We start from the raw sequence: 18,615 nt of genomic DNA on the forward strand, positions 1-18,615 counted from the left end.
CTGTGAAACTAAGTTACCCTTGATAATATTTGTTTTCCTAAACCCACTATTTATTTTTAAAAATATTTAAATCTTTAATGTTTAACTTTATGTAATAAAAACCAGTAAATTCTTTTTGGTTTTAACATGTACCTAAATAAGGATGTTGCACAAAAGTTCTTACAGTAATGGACTTTCTCAGGTACCATTCATATGGCTGGTAAGCGCAGCCTATCAAATTAAAATTCAGTATCTATGCTAGTCATACACATTCAGTTCCTGGTGGAGTATAGTAAGCAATCTTTAATCAATCAATGGTTAAGTAATTCTACAGACAATCAGAGACTTCTGGTACAAGATTTTAAAATATAGGGGCTGGAGAGATGGTTCAGTGGTTAAGAGCATTGACTGCTCTTCCGAAGGTCCTGAGTTCAATTCCCAGCAACCACATGGTGGCTCACAACCATCTGAAATGAGATCTGATGCCCTCTTCTGGCCTGCAGGCAGACACACAGACAGAATATTGTATACATAATAAATAAATAAATAGATAAATAATTTAAAAAAAAGATTTTAAAATATAGTATTAAAACATAAGTCCAATTTCCCAAGAGTACATTTATTTTATCATATGTTTCTGTAAATACACAGTGCTGTATTACATTGGAATCCAAGGAAAATAAATAGAAAGCAGAAAGCATACCAGAAGCAACAACAACGCTGTAGTTATCCTGAAATCCATTTTCTGCCTTAACCTTTTCTTTCTCTTCATGGTTCTTCTTCTCTTTATCATCTTTTTGTTCACTAATTAGTTTAGCTGTGATACTTGGAGTATCTGTAAGAAAATACTGTCTAAAATACAGTGCTTTTCCAAATTATCCAGAAGAAAGCAACAGTATTAGTGTTTAATAATAAGTTGCCATTTCCAACTTAAAAAAACAAAAACAAACAAACGAGGTTTAAAATGCAGAGATTATAGCATACTAAGATTCTATTGTATTCTTTGTGTAGCTGCAGGGAAGAACCGCAATTCTATGCAAACAACTGCGCTAGTGATATGGAAGGTGAACTAGAAAACAGTCTTTTCTTGCTGTGACAGAGGGCCTCACTCTGATGATAACCCTAAGCTCTAGTTACCCTCCTGATCCAGCCTCCAGAAACATTTTTAACCCCCATAACTGTCATGGAAGAGAAATCTTTTACTTTACTTTATAATAGTGAATAGTTTCACCCACATGGTTTGACTTATTATCTGCAAAACTTAATAACTATTATATTCTTTTTCTATAAACATGAAATTCTTTATGAATTTGCACGCCATCCTTGTGCAGGGGCGCTGTTTATCTCTGTATTGTTCTAATTTTAGTACACGTGCTCCCAAGTCAGCACCTTCCCAGTCTTTTCAAGCTGTCTTTTACTGTGAACTTTAGATTTTCATGTGATAAATGGAAAGTTCCCAACTTTTTCTTAAACAATTCCCTGGAAAATATTGGTCTCCCTCTTAAGTACATACATAGGAACATAACTACTTTTAGGTCATAACACATACACATTACCAGCTTACTTTAAAATCCAATACACATAATCATAATCAGCTTTAGACTAGGCAAAATGGGTCATTCTCACAAGCACATCACTAGAGAAAATTACAGTTCTTATTCACAGAAAATAAACATAATAAATACTTCTAAGAGGCAACAAACCCTAATTATTCAAAGTTGATGTTCACAGTGCTATATAAAGCAGCTATTTCCAGCTGGGCTTAGTAGTGCACACCTTTAATCCTAGCACTTGGGAGGCAGAGACAGGAGGATCTCTGTGAGTTTGTGGCCAGTCTGATCTACAGAGTGAGTTCCAGGACAGCCAGGGCTGTTACAAAGAAAAACCCTGACTCCAAGAAGAAAACAACAAGAAAGCAGCTTTTCCCTTAAGACACTGCAGCACTGCCAACAGGCACTTAGGGGAGAATGGTAACTCTGCTTTCTTCAGTGACATTTACAAACAATGAGGTAACTAGGTAATTCTACTCCTTTTATTTTCATTTTTGGTAATTTGTTGATTTTACCTCTAGATTTAGAAAATACTTATTAATTTGAAAACTGTCATTCATATGGTTATATGTGGAAAAAACCCATCAATGATTTCCAGAGAACTGTTTGTGCTTCTAGCTCTTGTCCCGTTATCAGAAGACATAGCTAAGACTATTATTGCCTGAAGGTAATACTCATTATTGCTTATTTAATTTGTATTGTTTCCTGTTTTCAAGTTATGAAGATATTTAGACTTTTTTGGTTGTGAAACAGTTTCTGAGTGAGTGGAAACAATACAGTTATAAGGGATTGAAGAGATGGCTCACTGGCTAAGAGCATGTGCATTTTGCAGAGGACTCAGTCATCAGCACCTACACGGTGTCTTACAAATGCCTCTAACTCCAGTTCCAGAGATCTGATGCACTCACACTCTTCTCACCTTGCAGGCACTGCATGTATGTGGTACAGACATACATATGCAAGGAAAACAACCATAAACATAAAATAAAAATAAGTCTTATTCTTTTAGATCAAATGCATTAAACAGGGTTAACAAAAAACTAAAATTTAACTTACCTGAAACTCTATCAAGAACATCTGATAATGTTGTTGAGACTGGCAAATGAAGAGTACGAAACTTATGACCTGCCCCATACATTGGGTGTTGGATGACATGGCTGGTTGCATTAATTCTCCCTTTGTACAGCTGGGGAAAAAATTAAGAAGTTGAGTGTAAAACAACTCAGACCATTACAAAAAAATTTCAAAGACATATATAAAAAAAAAGTTCAATAAAGCATACAAAGTAATGTGTATATTTTATGTATTTCTGTCATGTTTTCCATAGGAATTGCTCATCAACTTTTTAGATTGGTATTACATATTCTGTGTGTCCTCAAAACAAATTGCACAATTCAAAAAACAGTATAATTGTTATACTAATAAAAGGGATATGGCAAATTGTCCTTTAGGACACTTAGGTTCTGTCACTGAACACAAAATGTTCTTGTTTCAGTTTGCTACATTACTAAAGAGAAGTGTGGCTGGTGTGAAGGTCCAAAAATGTGAGCCTATTCCACCCTGTCTGAAGGTCAGAGTTTGAGCTTATTTTTATTCTTTCAAAGTTGTTGACCTAAGCTGTGGTCACTTAGTATTATGGACATCAAGATGTACCATAGAAGTAGATCTATTGCACTCTGACCAAGGTCAGAGAATTCAAGCATAATTCTGCTCCTTCCTTTGAAATAGGAGGTTTGACATAGCGAGTGGCTGCCTTCAGAATACTTGGTCCAGGTGGGCTCACTACCTCAAACATCAAATACTTTTACTCAGGAATTAATGGCTTAATGTCTCACATATTGGAGCAAGTAACTGTTCTAGTTGTCCTTTGTATCATGTTAAAGCAGTCTTTTGCCTTCTTTCCCCCTTTTGTATTGGAGTATAAAAGTGTATGAAAATAAATGCAGGGTGAGGTAGGGAGAGAATTGAGCATTCAGCATTTACTGAATTGCCCTCTTGTTACTATCCTGTGTCTCTGTGTTTCTTTCTTATCTCTGTTCCTCCTGCTTAACATTTCTAATACTCACGCCTACACTGGAACATACGAACCTGCTGTGGCTAGGATCGTGACAAAAAGGTGGCTCCTGACAGGTTGGAGACATGGCTCCACAGATAAGAGGCCTTGTTCTGACAGAGGACTGGGTTTGATTCCTAGCACATACATTCAGCTAACATAACTATAGTTCTAGGGATCCAACATCCTCTTCTCACCTCCTTGGGTATCAGACAAACACATACATTCGAGCAAGATACTCATACACAGAAAGTAAAGAAAAAAAAAGAGAGAGAAGAGAACTCACTGCAAGTTCTCCTAAAAAGTATGCAAGTTATACAGACATGCAGATAATCATTAAGATGACTCACTGGACATGGCGACTGAAGAAACATTGTCACTTTCTCATCCTCCAGCATCAACTGTAAGAACAGTCTTCGTACAAACCCTGAAATATTACCAGAGGTTGGGAGGCTACCCCTTTGAGGAGCTGTCTGAAACAGTTCACAGAGAACCTGGAGAGGCAAGAAATTATTCAAAAGTTAAGTGGAAGATTTGGAGGTTTTTATTTTGAAAAAATAAACAAAAAATTAAGAATGTGAACTAACAAAAGGCTTTTTGTTTTGCCTCCCTAGTCCTGGTTGTCTTGGAACTCACTCTGTAGACAAGGCAGGCCTCCAATTCACAGAGATCTGCCTGCTTCTGCCTCTGAGTGCTGAGATTAAAGAGGCATGCCACTAACGTTCAGTTAACAAAAGTATGTTAATGCAACAAGTCTCAAAATAAATTCTTTTTTAATCTTAAAATATGGAAATAGTCTTTATGCTAAAGTGTTTATACACAATATTATCTGTGTTGAAAATTAACTGATACAGGTATTATTATCCCTGAGATATATACATATATATATAAAACAACATGTCCAAAGTTACAAAAGCCACAGAGCTGCAGAACTTAGCAACAAAACAAAACAAGGCTCCAGCAAATATTCTTACACAATTCTAGCTTGCAAACTTGTTGGCCAGGCAGACTAACTCCAATAAACTGTAATGTACATAGCCTCTCTCCTGAAACCTACTCAATAATGTCTGTGTGAGAGGCAAACCAACAGTGATGACAGGATTCTGGTAATACCTAACAGTCAATCAAGTTCCATCAGCAAAACTACATTCTAGGCTAGTTCTTTAACTAGGGAGTTTGACTAGACTGTAGTCAGAATGGTCATAAATTTAGCGTCACCTCATCCTAAAATGTGATGGACTTTGAAGACCATATATTTTAAGGAGAGGGAACAGACACCGAGACTTCAATTGTGCTTGGATTCTGACACTTGCCTGTACTTAATCCCAAGTTTTATTATGATGCAGCCATCACTTAACTATTTCCAAAAATGTTATACTTTCACCTAAGGCCCCAGATAAACTCTAAGATGGGCTTTGTTCTCATACCTGTGCCATCAGCTTTTGATTATTAGGGTGACATGAAATACATTGCAGAAAGAAGGCAACAGTTGCATTCTCAATGGCTGTCCGTTGCTGAGTAGTCAGTCCTGTTGTAGCAGCTGAAGAATGAGAAGCTGCTCTTGTGCTGCTCTGTTGTGCCCCTAAATTATGTCCTCCAGCAGCGGACCCAGAGTGACACAATAAAAACAAAAGTGCTGTCCATAGTGGATTAACTTCAGAACCACCAAGCCAATCTTTCATAATATGGCTATTGCCAACTTCAGTCAAAAACCTAAGAATAGGAGCAACTAGGTCTGCTGTAATAGGCATCTTATTACAATGTTGTGGAACATGATGCCGCCTAAGTTTGTCCTGGGAATTATCTATTGACTGAGCAATGCTTTCTGAGTAGGAAATGTGGCTAAAACAAAAACTAGCCAGACTCCTCACAAGAAGGGAGGGCAACCCAGAATCTAGTAACTGTTTAATAGCTTCTGGAGACTGAGAAGAGGAAGCAAGAGTTGCCAAGTGGGATTCAGTTAGTGCAAGAGGTGCTTGCGCATTTTTGGAGTCATCAGTCAATGATGAAGTAAGATCTTGCTTCTTGCTATCATCTGTCATGGACAGTCTATGATGACACTGCACTGGAGGAGGGGTAATTCCCATCCAGCCCATGAGCAAGGAAAAGTAATTTGGGTGTATATAGCACATGGAGCAAAGTAGACTGTCAACAGCTTTCTTCAAAACCATGTTGCATGGAAGAGACATCGACCAATTAAAAAGTAGCCTAGAGAAAGAAAAGATACCGTATGAATTTGTTTACAGAAAAACATTCATTGCTGGAAATACTTCTACTGGGATTAAATATTATGACAAAAATATAGTTTCTTAAAATTTCTAACTCTCCTCCCATTCCCACTCCTTTTCTTTGAGAAAGGGTCTCGTTGCTTTTCCTCAACTATCCTGGAACTACGTACACTACCTTCCTGTCTCGCAGTGGGCAACCATCATCTCTGCCAATCTCAAACTTTCTTCTTATATTTTCCGTCCATAATGTATGTTAAAGAAAAATTTAGCTGATAAAAAGACTTGCAAGCAAGAATAACATAAAGCACTCTAGAACACCTACACAAAGATTTTTGATTTGATGATAAACTAACAATATTGCTAATCAATTTTAAAACAAGAAAGGCTGGGAGTAGAGCTCAGTAGTCAATCCAGCATGTCAATCCCCAGCTGGAGATTTATTTATGGAGAAAATAAAATGTGTTATCTCATTTATACTTTTGTACTACTTTTGTATTATTTTCAAATTATTATTATCAAGAAAAAAATTATCACCATTTGTTGGATCACAGTTCAAAAAAGAAGTCATTTGAGAATTCTGAGTGCTTGGGAGAAAACTCCAAGAAACTCTTGACTTGTGACCTCAGTTTCTTCAAAAACAGAATTAGTCTTGAAATGCGTTGCCGTGCTCTTCTCAGGTGTAATGGACAGAAATTAAGTTTACTTCAGCTGTTACTATTCAGATGTTGGTATGAAAAAACAAGCTTTTGTCATGTGTGTTAAGAAGAGTTACTTGAGTAAAGTGATATAGAGTATATAACTTGTCTGATGCTCTGAATAAAGGTGGCTATTGCATGAAACTTTAATCTACCTCATTTTTAGGCTCCATTCTCCCAGGTTCTACCACCTTTAGAGTGGAAAACAACTACTGAACCACTGAAACAAACAAAACACTCTGCCTATCAAGTGAAAACCAAAAATAATCTAGCTCCCCAGGGAAGAGGGTAAGGTAGCACTCAAGACTTACTCAAACAGCTCTCGGTCGAGCAATGCTGGCAAATCATACTCTACAAGCAATTCATAACTGTGCCAAAGAATCGCTGCTACACAGTGTAGATGAGAGGGGGACGGCATGAGAAGACCATATTCAACAGCTGATGAGCTTGGGCACATATAGTTCATCCTGCCACTTCTCTTCAATGCAGCCATTTTTGCAGAGTCACTGACCCATTTTAATAAGGCCTGAATTCTTTAGAAGGAAGGAAGGAAGGAAAGAAAGAAAGAAAGAAAGAAACAAACAAACAAACAAAGAATAGTAATGCTACAACTGATATTTGAAATAAACATGGCAACTAGTACAGGAAAGACAAAATTTTTAGCTCAAAAGCAATCAAAATATGTCTAAACATAAAGAATCTACATTTAACCTCCACTATATAAAACACATAGATATTGATATATATTTGTTTTAACTTTTATGAGGCCTTACTTAATGAAGAGTATTAAATCCAATTCACTACAGCATGTTTGTGGTTAAAAGAAAAATAGTACCAACATCTACCTGTCCTTAGTTCCAGGATCCTGCGTTGTCCCAAGCTGGTAAAGAATATCTATTGTAGAATCGGAGGAAAGTCCATTCAGCCTTCCAAAAAGTAAAGGACTATTCAAATCTAAGTAAAGGGGGGGGGGATTTTTTTTAATTAGCCAACTTAAAATGAATAATATGCTTACAATTTTAAGTCATTAATTAAATGGCAGTTATAAATAATAAGAAAACAGCTCAAAAGTAACAAAGCTTTAAGAGAAATTCATTTCAGAAAGATAATTACAAACACTATGTAGTTCAGGTATGATTATTGTGTAGGTGAGTAAAAATTATAAGGGCAAAGTCAATAGTCACCTGTAGGATCACTGCCTGATGCTGCACAATTTCTTAGGAGAATGTCTATAAGCTTCAGGCCAATTCTAGTGGACTGCAATCCAATCTTTACAAGCACAACCTCAATGTTGGGTGAATGCATTCCACAGTATGGTGACATCAATAAGGCAGCACAAGTCTGTAGCAGATTGGCAGTAGGGGCAGCTGCACTAGCCATCATTCCCTCTAGATCACTTATATGAGTAAGGCAATGATGTAATAACCGTAACCATCCAATGCTGAAATACAAAATTCAAAAGTATACATATATTAACATAAGTACCTTAATTATTGCAGGAATAAAACAGAATTCATCTTTAAAATGTTCTGGAATGCTGAAAACACAGTACTGCTCACTGTTCCTTGTATGAGTGAAATGATACTCTTACTAACTGACATTGATCAATCACAATAAAGATTGGGTTCACTGTTGCAAGTACTTGGGAATTCCTAAAGCAAGGAACTGAAACCTAGAAAAACAAACATAACTACACACAACAAGGGTCAACTCACAGACTAAATACACATGCACCTCAACTTACTGTTTCATTGCTATACCCCACAAAATATTTCATTACACCTCAGAGAACTAGGAATTATATAAGCACCCACAGAACAACTTATGATCTAACATAGAAAATGTATCACAGAAAAAATACTTTTTCCTTTTTTTTTTTTTCTTTTGAGAGAAACTCTCTGTGTAGCCCCAGCTGTCCTGTAACTCATTCTGTAGACCAGGCTAGCCTTGAACTCACAGAGATCTTTTAAGAGTAAGAAATAAAAAAACATACCTTGTTTTGGAAACTTGATCTTCAGATGGAAGAAAGGGATTATTAACTGTGGCTGAAGACGTGGTCCCAAAAGCAGTGAGGCCTAATAATTTAATCTGCGAAAGGCCTAATGTGCTGGCATCCCGAGGACGATGTAGTCTGAGGCAGACGGCAGAAGCTACCTCAGCTTTGACAAGCTGAATTTTTATGTAAGTGAGACCACTTGTGACAACAGGAGTTGACAAAGGTAGCATATTAACCCCATCTGCACTTACTTCAACAGACACTGAGGATGGGCAGGCTACAGAAAGAAAGAAATGAATATTCACAAACACTGACAGACACACAAAAGTAAACTAGATGATACACTCTAAAACTCCACTAATTTGGCAGCTTCCAGGTATATACACTATAAACTTACTAAAATATTATATAGAACAAATAATACCTTGCCACAAAGATTCATCATATTAGATATTTTTAATATAACCTTCAATAATTAAAATAATCACAAATACTAAAATATTCACCTAAGAAAATAGTAACTGTGGATTTCAATACACACATTAACTGATACTCCTAAAAGGCAAAATATTCCAACCTAACAACAATTACTTATTATTCCCGTTCTACCAAAACTGTCATGAACACGATATTAAGTTAATGTTAAGATTAGCTATTTAAAATAATTTGAGAATAACAGAATATGGTTCAAGACTTCATACTGCAATTTGCAACACTGTTTAAATTCACAAGTTAATTTTAAAACTGGTTTCACCTTTAATTTTGTTTGCACTTTAAACCTGCACCAGATAGTCTTTAATGTTAAAAGTAAATCAATTCTTGTTATTTAAGGAATCCCAGTGAGGTACCAACGGGCAACTCCCACAGGGTTATTATTACCCACACCATAGAACTATAGAGGAAACATATCTATGAAAGAAAAATCTTGAAAATTGGTTGTTTTTAATTTCAATGATAAACACACGAAGTATAATTTTATTAGCTGCCAATTAAATGTCACACTTACACTAAGGATTAGAGAAATTTCAAAAACTTTGTAAACTGTAACTTAAGAAACTATTAGCTATATTTATTTACAGGAGTAAGAAATCAAAAATACGAGAAATTTCCACCACTACTTAATAAGTTTATTCAATTTTTTATTGAAACACATACATTAAATCTCTGCCCTAATCCAACAGTAACTGTTTGTTAAGCATGCATAAATACCTGCTCTCCCCACTTACATTGTACTTGTTTTCATCATTTCCACATGTGAAATCTATCCACATTTATACAACCAATCTATTCCCAAATAAAAGTACTTTCATTTCAGACTCTCCTAACTGAACTTTAGTTCACTGTAGAAGAAGGGAAGTTAAGAAAGAATGCTAGAGATTAAAGCCAGAGCCTAATAGGAAAATGTCCCATCGATGAATTACATCACTAGACCATTTCACTGTTTTTAACCTTAAAACTAGGTTCCCCTAAGTTGCTCACTCATTAAGATGCCCAAGCAGACCCTGAACTTTAAATCCTACTAAGCCTAAATAAATAGAGATAGGAAACTATGTTACTCTGTAAAGTAGTACTTTGTCTTTTAAATGATGTATTTATTGCCTGTATATATTGCATATAGTCATTGTACTTATAGTATATAGGTTTTCTTATATTAATTATAGCCTTCATTTTTTATTATAAACAAAAAAGGAAAATGTAGTGATATTTCATTAGTATTTTAATAAATATGCTTGCCTAATTTACTATCAGAGTAAAACAGGCCTACTGGTCTGTTAGGGGCTACAGACCCATGGCTCCTCAACTTTTTTGCCTGCTGGAGTGAACTGAGCAAAACACCTGTGCCTGCAGCTGCTCTGAGCACGAGGCCTGCAGCTGAAAAATACCGAGAGCATGGCTATTAGTTAAGGATTTCTATACAGATTCCCTGGAGAACAATAAATTTGGCACTCTTGTATCAAGGAGGAGCTGTGTCCCTGTGTCTGTCTGTCTGTGCATTTGTTTTTAAGTCTCCAGCTTGGTTTCTGGCTTGCATACCATTGGGTAGTGTGGGAGTTACACTGGTCAGCCTTACAGACGAAGCAGTAGTGACACACAACTTTAAGCCTAGTAGCCACTCTAGTTTGTCACAGAAACTGGGCGATAGTGGTGTGTGCCTTTATTCCCAGTCCTAGAGAAGAATATAAAACAAGAGATGACAGCTCTCAAACATGGTCTCATTCTGAGATTCCTGGAGGCAGAATTGCCATTTTGTACTGAGGTAGAAGTAACAGCTGGAGGCTGACTGTTTGGCTTGTCTAAACTTCAGGTTGAACTCCAATCTGTCTCTGGGTTTTTGTTAATTGTGCTACATTTTTTGACCTGCTGAAGTAAGGTTTTAGACTATATTATTCTTTCAGAGTTGTTTTATTTTATCTGGTAATGCAGGCTAGCCCAAGCTTAAAACCCACCTACATCATACTCCCCTGAGATTAAATTATAGGCATATGACATTATGCCTGACTTTCACCTTATATTAGCTGTATGTGATTAGAGAATAAAAACTAAATGAGTCTACCTTTCAAATAAAAATATTCTTTCAAACACAATAACAATCTATGAACTCTCCCAGAGTTTCCATACAATTGAGTGACACTGGGTAACAATGAGAAGCAAATCAATGTAACAGTCTTAATATAAGAATCTAAGTGACACAGAGTGAAAAACAGTATCAAGTATTATTAATGAATACACTGCAGAGTTCTGTCTCTACCTAATCTGAAACAGATATTTCCAAATATTTTAAAGAATTTAGTTTAAAATATTTTGATAAAGTATATCTAATTAACAACCAAATGAACTAAACAATAATGCAAAAAAGACACCATTCCACTTAATAAGAAATTACTTACTTGGTGATAATTTAAAATAATCCACTCAAAACTGATTAAATACACATACAGCCTAAAATCAAATGTGACTATATTGTGGATTGCTCAATAGTACTTTCCATTTCACCTGTTTCTAAAGTAGTGTTATTCTCATGATGGATCATAATACTCACTTGCAAGAGATGCAAGGTGAGGTTGGATATGTATCTCCTTAAGCAACACTGCCGAAGGCAGGTGGATAGTAAGGTCACACCAAGCCTCCTCTGGGAGAAAGATGTAGGACCAAGCAGCAGAACGAGCCCTTCGATGGGGTGGTGTGGCTTGCAAAAGCACCTCAGCTGGTTGGGCAGTAGGACTACTAGATGTGATTGTACCTATAAAAAAACAATTTAAATAACATATAAACTTGTGAAAAGATACAGCAAGACATTGAGAAATATTCAGGTAGTATAAATATTAAACTACAAAAAGAACAGAAACATTTGATGGAATTGCAACACTTACAGTCACCAAGCATGATTATCAAAGTATTCCCAATAGCAAGACTGACAGGGTGACAAGTTCATTATTCAGATGACAAATGATTGCTAGTGCAATCATTTAATTTAAGAAGCAAGCTCTAAGCCAGGCAATGGAGGCACATGCCTTAATCCAGTACTCAGGAGGCAGAGGCAGGTGGATCTCTGTGAGTTCGAGGCCAGCCTGGTCTACAAGAGCTAGTTTCAGGACAGTTAGGGCTACACAGAGAAACCCTGTCTCAAAAAAAAAAACAAACAAATAAACAAACAAAAAACAAAAAGAACTCTCCCCCAAAAAAAACCCCACCAACTCTGTCCACAATACTTTTTACCATGAAAGTAATGATCTTTATTTCTCAAGTGTTCATCTTAATGAAACAGCATTAAGAAAAGCATGAAAAGAAAATGCAGTATAAAGGAATACATATCTAAAATAAGTCTTTAAAACATTAATATTTAAGTCCTTTAAAGCTGATTAATATTTAAAGAGAAAACAGACTTAAAAATGTCATAGGTCCATACACTGTACATCTATTTCAATTTGGAAGTTGAAAGAAACTCTTTTGCTTTAAAAAAAAAAAAATAGAAAAAGAAACCTATTAAAATCTTTGTTCTTTAGTAGAATTGTTCTGGTATTGACAGCCTATAAAAGCAACTGCTTCTATTTAAAATGGTACTAATATCAACTGTGTCAACAACCAATTTTGTTTCACATCATCCGATATCAACTCATAGTAATAAGTCAAGGACGGTTTTCTTACCAAGGGGTGCAAAGTTATGGATCCCTTCTGCATTGTCAGGCTCAGAGGCAAGGATTCTTGTTTTCAAAGTGCTGTCAACAGCTTTATTTGGACCAGAATCAAGAAATTTCATAATAGTTGACACCATACTTCTTGCAGTGTTCACAATAGCTCTTGTACTGGTGACCATATTGTTGCAAATAAGCTGAACTCCACCTAAACTCACAAAGAGTACCAAATAAAAATAATCAGAGAAATAATACTGGACATCAAGAATAAACATTCACAGAATACAAAAATGAACACATAATAATACCAAGATCATGCTAAAATGATAGCATATGGAGTTTTATCTTACCCATATCATGGAATGCTTTCAAGGCATCACTAGTATCCAATACTCTCAAAATAAACCACAACAATGGTTCAGATAACTGGCAAGTAGCAAGAGAACCCTAAAAAGTAAATAAATACAATGCAGTTGTAGAAGTCCCTGTGAATTTGGACAATTACATTTCTTAATATGATCAAGCTACAATGTATGAAATTACCAATGAATTAATTTAAATATTACATTAAATAAAAATTTACACTAATCCCCTTAACTAAAAAAGAAAGATGATTTTTGAAGAGTTGACTATCTTAAGAAGTTCTCGGTAACTATGCAACCTCAGGGAAAGCAGAAGTAGTAGTGTTATTTCCCAGTCTATATTTTCTTTTACTAACCCTCAAGTTAATTTTGAAAATACCATGTAGAGGAATTTTATTCTTCAATTTCTATTAAAATTACTGAAATAAAATTTACTTTGTTCATTAACTACTGTGTTTTTTTCTGACACATTATGTAAAAACTATTAATCTGTCTGTCTGATATATAATTCTCTACATGCATTACTATCAAACTGTTCAAATTATTGCAGCTGCTGCTGGAATGAACGTACTTGTCTGCCCATGTATCCACAGGCCATGTAGGTCAAGATTGGCTGCAACATCATGTGGACTGTAGAGGCTTTCTTACTAAGTGTTGTCAATATTGTAAACAATCCATCTCCAACTGATATGGCATCTAACCCACCATGAAAGTTTTCATGTTTGGTGAGATGTAAGCCACTTGCACCTAGTTTAATAAAAGAGTACACATTTTTTAAACTATACACATAAAAACAAACGAACAAAAAGTTTAAAAAGGAAGTTTAAAAAAAAACACTAAAAGATAGGTACATAAGTCTCTTCCTCATGAATAGAGACACACAGACAGACAGACACAAACACACACATCTATAAAGATTAAAGTATTTATAGCAATATCCAATAAAGTATGGTTTCGTGGGGGCATCAAGTTACATGAGATCTCCCACTGTAAGCTGCTATAAAAACGTATCCTATTATATGACTAACTTATAATATCACTCTAAATTCTAGCATTGAGTCAAGAAGAAAATAAAGAGTCTGGATGACAAGTACTGTCTCCTCTTCCAGAGGACCCAGATTTCTGTTTGTTTTTTGAGAGAAGATTTCTCTGGGTAGCCCTGGCTGTTTAGAACTTCCCGTGCAGATCAGGCTGGCCACAAACATACAGAGATCTGTCTATCTCTGCCCCCGGAATGCTGTGAAAAGAGGCATATACCACTGCCAACTGGCAAGGAACCAGTTTCGATTCATAGCACCAATATGGTAGCTAGCTCACAACTGTCTATAACTACAATCACAGGGGATCTGATGACCTCTTCTAAACTCCAAGGGCATTGCATGAACTTGGTATAGACATCCAGATAAAATAACCATACATATGAAAAAAGGGGGAGAAGAAATACTTGTAGGCATAAAATGTATCAGAAATGAACTTTGTCACAATTTGTTAAAGTGTATTCAATGTAATACAATATATTTGTTTCTAAATGGTAGAAAAGCCAAACAATGGCATGTAAAAGTATAATAAAATATGTGTCATAGAAGCAAGCAAGAAGAAGTACATCTTACTGGTCTCCAATACACTGAAATCATTAACGCATTTATATATAAATCATGGCACTAAGACTTTTTTTTTGACACAGGTTCTTCCTAACTGACCTATAACTCCCTATGTATACCATGCTGACCTCAAACTCAGAGAGCCTTCTTCTTTCTCTTTCTCAGTGCTGGAATTAAAGGTTTGTGTCACTATACATGGTTAATATGAATTTCTTACTTTACTTTGTTAGTGTTTCTCAGAATTTTTGAAACTGACACATACAATCTTTTGATAATCCATTGCCTACAAAGTCATTCCATGAAAGTATTCACTAATAACATTAAGTTCTTGCAAAAATCCTACAAAAAAAAGTTAAGACTGGGTATAATACCAAGAAAAAATTAAGATTAATATTTCAAATACATACCAATTATCATTGCCATGGCACTGCTATTACACAGGCCTAGAGCAGACAAAATCTGGCTCATAATCTGTTGGTTGGCTAAGACTAAGTCAGCAACATAGGCAGGAGATCCTGGAATGCTGGTATTGCTTCCATTGACATCTTTGCCTCCTGAGACTTTTTCTTCATCTGAAACACTATCTGTTGTATTGGTGGTCACGGACACTCTTGCGCTGTATTCCCTATTGCTTGAAAGAGGCAGCTGTACTAAAATGTTAACAAGTTTTAACAAATCAAACATGAGTTGATCTCTTGTCATTTCACCACAAACAGCTTTTGCATCACCTGGACGAATGAGGTTGGCAAAGAGTCCCCCAAAGCAAGCTCGAGCACCTACAGAGCTATCTGATCCACTTCTAGACATCACTTTGTCTGAGCAAGTGATATAGTGATGCACCAAGAAGGTGACAGACTCTATCACAGCAGAAATAGTACTAACAGAGACAACTTCAAAGTTCTGCTCCAGAGTAAATTCTAATAGCTTCACTTGAGCATCAAGAGGTCCTTGGCCTGTCTGGAAGGCCCCCCTGCAGAGACAGAAATACAGACAGAATTAAAAATTAAATCACTTTAGGTAGTTTTGACAGAATCAACTACAACATTTCTTCAATTAGCACTTCTGCAACAATACCCCAGCTTTCTACTCATTTCCACTTTATTATAGTGAACAAAAAATAGCTTCCGTCCTAAATTGAAAATGAAGAAAAAAATACCAAATAACTTTATAAAGTAACAGACTGAAAGATTTTTAGATGACGACAAGAAATTACCATTTCTATAACGGTCATTTGTATATTACAAGGACACTGGCTAACAAGGTAGTCTCTTCAACCTCTACAGAAACGACAAACTGTTCATAGTCGAGTAAGTGTTCTCAGTCTGGGGTTGTAGCTTAGTGGTACAGGGCTTGCTTCTCATACATGGTGTTAACTAATGATGATAATTCATTGTCATGTGATACTGAAAAACCTATGATACTGAAACACTCAATGCATTTTGAGAATTAAAATAACATGGCCACAATTCTTTTAACACGCTGCATAATTTTCTTTAGTTATAATTTCTTTGTTATATTAAACTGCTAGTTTCTTCTTTGAGTTATCTTTTTGGCATATTATTAAAAAGAAATCACCCCTATTTCTCTACATATTCCAGAAGAATTTAAGTAATTTAAAATAACTTTTAGCTAAAAAATTTACTAAGCTATTAGACCAGTAAAACATAGGTGGAGCTATGAGGTACCATGTTCCTACTGTAACAGGAACTGGAAGACTTGGAAAAAAGAAAAAAAAAAACTATAACAAAATAAAATGAAAATGACCAAGAAATACCAAAACACCAAATGAGTGCTTCCTCCACAGACCATCAACCCAACTATTCTCTGGTCTATTTGTTTCAAACAAATTCTGATTAATGTCAAGCGGATTTTGTATCATTTTTATATCAGGACACGTACAGGAGTACATGCTGTCATTTACCTTTCTGTAGACAGTATATGGATTAGCTTGAGCAAAAGTTCACTGAATATCTGAGGACATGTTGAAGACAAATGCACTTGTAATCGAGTCAGAAACTCCTGCATGGCTTGTGTAGCTGTTGGACCAACCTGAAGAGAAAAAGCATAGTCACTGAAAACAACTGAGCAATGCCAATGGCATCCTGAAAGGGTCAGGTGTAAAGTCATGAGCTATACTGTTGTTAGAATGCTTCTTAAGAGGAAGAAGAGATTATTTACAGTGACAGAGAAAGCAAATTTATGATTTAGGTCTTCAAATACTTAGTATAAGTTGAAAACTGATAAGCTATTATTAATCTTATTTCTTTATGATTATATTACTAAGAAACATTCGCTATGATAATATTTTGCATTGATTTTTATGAACCTTATGAAAAATATGATTCCTAAAGAAAATAATTAGAGGCTAGAGAGATGACTCAGTGATTAAAAGCATTAGCTGCTCTTCCAGAGAACCCAGGTCAATGAGCACACATGGTTACTGTCTATTAACTCTAGTCCTCTTCTGATCTCCCTAATCACCAGGCAAGCACCTGGTACACAGGCAGACATGCAAACAAACCATTTATGAACAAAAAACAGAACTCAGATTAACTGACTCACCAATGGTCATGTTTTCAGTGCCTAGTAAAACAAGAGCTTAAAAAAAAAAAACAAAACCACAAACCCAACAAAATTAAAAATTACACCCTAAAGCTGAAATACAACTATGTGAAGCCCCAAAAATCTTCTTTCCCAAACATCTTTCTCATAAATAAAAGAACTAATGGTGATCAGCACTTAATGAACAGACCATGCCTCAGATTAAGGATGTCTCTGCAGAATTTCTACATATTACTATCCTAATTTGCTATGATAGAAAAATTATACAATCCTAGAAGAATTTATGAACAGTAAAACATAATAAAACCCACCAAGTTACTTTAGAATTACATTACAACATAAATGAAATTTATATGAAGGAAATCTACAGTGAGATGCATGAAGCTCATTCATGAGCATTATTTTGGGGGTTTCTCATTCATGAGCATTATTTTGGGGGTTTTATTTTTTTGGTTAGGGTATATCATTAATATCATAAAATGATTAAAATTAATTGTCAATCTTAATAATAGCACTCATTAAATGAGAAATTTCAGAAAAACATTAATTCCCACTACATTTTTATTAATAAATTTAACTTTATTTAAATAAAGTTTAAAATTATTTATTTTTAAATAAAGTTAAAAATTTAAATTATTTAATTATTATTTAATTATTTAATTAAATTAAATAATTTAATTTTAATTAATAAATTTTAATTAATAAATAAACATAATTTATTTATTAAATTAAATAAAATTTAATGTTTATTAAGTTATTCAAAAACTAACAACAATAGCTGGGAATGGTGGTACCTGCCACTAATCCCAACCTTCAGGAGGCAGAGGCAGGAGAATCTCTGTGTGATCGAAGTCAGACTGGTCTAGTAGTGAGTTCCAGAACAAACAGGGCTACATAGTGAGACTCTGGCTCAAACATGCCAAATAAAATGAATCTGTACAGACAAAAGCTTACTATCAACCTTTCAGGAAGGCCACTTTTAAAGGACGATACTTTACAAATCTGTTTACTGAAAGTTTTGGGCACATCACTAGTTAAAGACTGCATTACCTGAGGGCTGTGCTGATTCGTCCCATGTGGACTGGTACCAGAAAGAAATTTCACTAACACATGAATAAGGTTTGGATCTGAAACCAACAAATGAGCTGTAGTCTCCTGATTTCCAATCGAACTGCTGGGACCAGCTATTAAAAAAAGGGGGGTAAGGAAAGCAATAAATAACTCCTAGTAATAGTGAAATGCAGTGTTTTATAAGCAATTTTTTGTTGCAAAAAAAAACCCCTACATTCCTTATTAAAGGAGAGTTCAATCATATGAGCCTGTTGTGCTGGCCAGTAATCCCAATTATTGAGGATGCTGGAGCAAGAGGAGAAACCACAAACTTAGGACTGCTAGAGCAACAAACAAGAGTTCAAAGCCACATATGGCAACTCAGGAAGACCCTGTCTAATACTCA

General features: G+C 35.4%; 1 protein-coding gene and 1 non-coding gene across 2 annotated transcripts in view; both read right to left on the reverse strand.

Annotated features, from left to right (window-relative positions):
• Birc6 (baculoviral IAP repeat containing 6) overlaps positions 1–18,615 on the reverse strand; it is a 165,825-nt gene that overhangs the window by 54,266 nt on the left and 92,944 nt on the right. Inside the window, exons 30-44 of the mRNA XM_087907561.1 lie at positions 18,210–18,343; positions 16,519–16,646; positions 15,005–15,567; positions 13,568–13,743; positions 12,985–13,081; positions 12,648–12,842; positions 11,542–11,742; positions 8,499–8,778; positions 7,690–7,946; positions 7,351–7,459; positions 6,817–7,038; positions 5,010–5,790; positions 3,933–4,076; positions 2,586–2,715; positions 683–814 (exon numbers count right to left, since the gene is read on the reverse strand). Of these exons, the coding sequence (XP_087763687.1) occupies positions 683–814; positions 2,586–2,715; positions 3,933–4,076; positions 5,010–5,790; positions 6,817–7,038; positions 7,351–7,459; positions 7,690–7,946; positions 8,499–8,778; positions 11,542–11,742; positions 12,648–12,842; positions 12,985–13,081; positions 13,568–13,743; positions 15,005–15,567; positions 16,519–16,646; positions 18,210–18,343 (3,549 nt within the window). The remainder of the gene's footprint in view (positions 1–682; positions 815–2,585; positions 2,716–3,932; positions 4,077–5,009; positions 5,791–6,816; positions 7,039–7,350; positions 7,460–7,689; positions 7,947–8,498; positions 8,779–11,541; positions 11,743–12,647; positions 12,843–12,984; positions 13,082–13,567; positions 13,744–15,004; positions 15,568–16,518; positions 16,647–18,209; positions 18,344–18,615) is intronic.
• Positions 1,266–1,368, reverse strand: LOC125388337 (U6 spliceosomal RNA). The gene has a single exon (XR_007228204.1). It is a non-coding gene; the product is annotated as a U6 spliceosomal RNA (small nuclear RNA).

Source organism: Myodes glareolus, chromosome 6 (genome assembly GCF_982192425.1).
Source record: "Myodes glareolus chromosome 6, mMyoGla1.1, whole genome shotgun sequence".
NCBI classification, from domain to species: Eukaryota; Metazoa; Chordata; class Mammalia; order Rodentia; family Cricetidae; genus Myodes; species Myodes glareolus.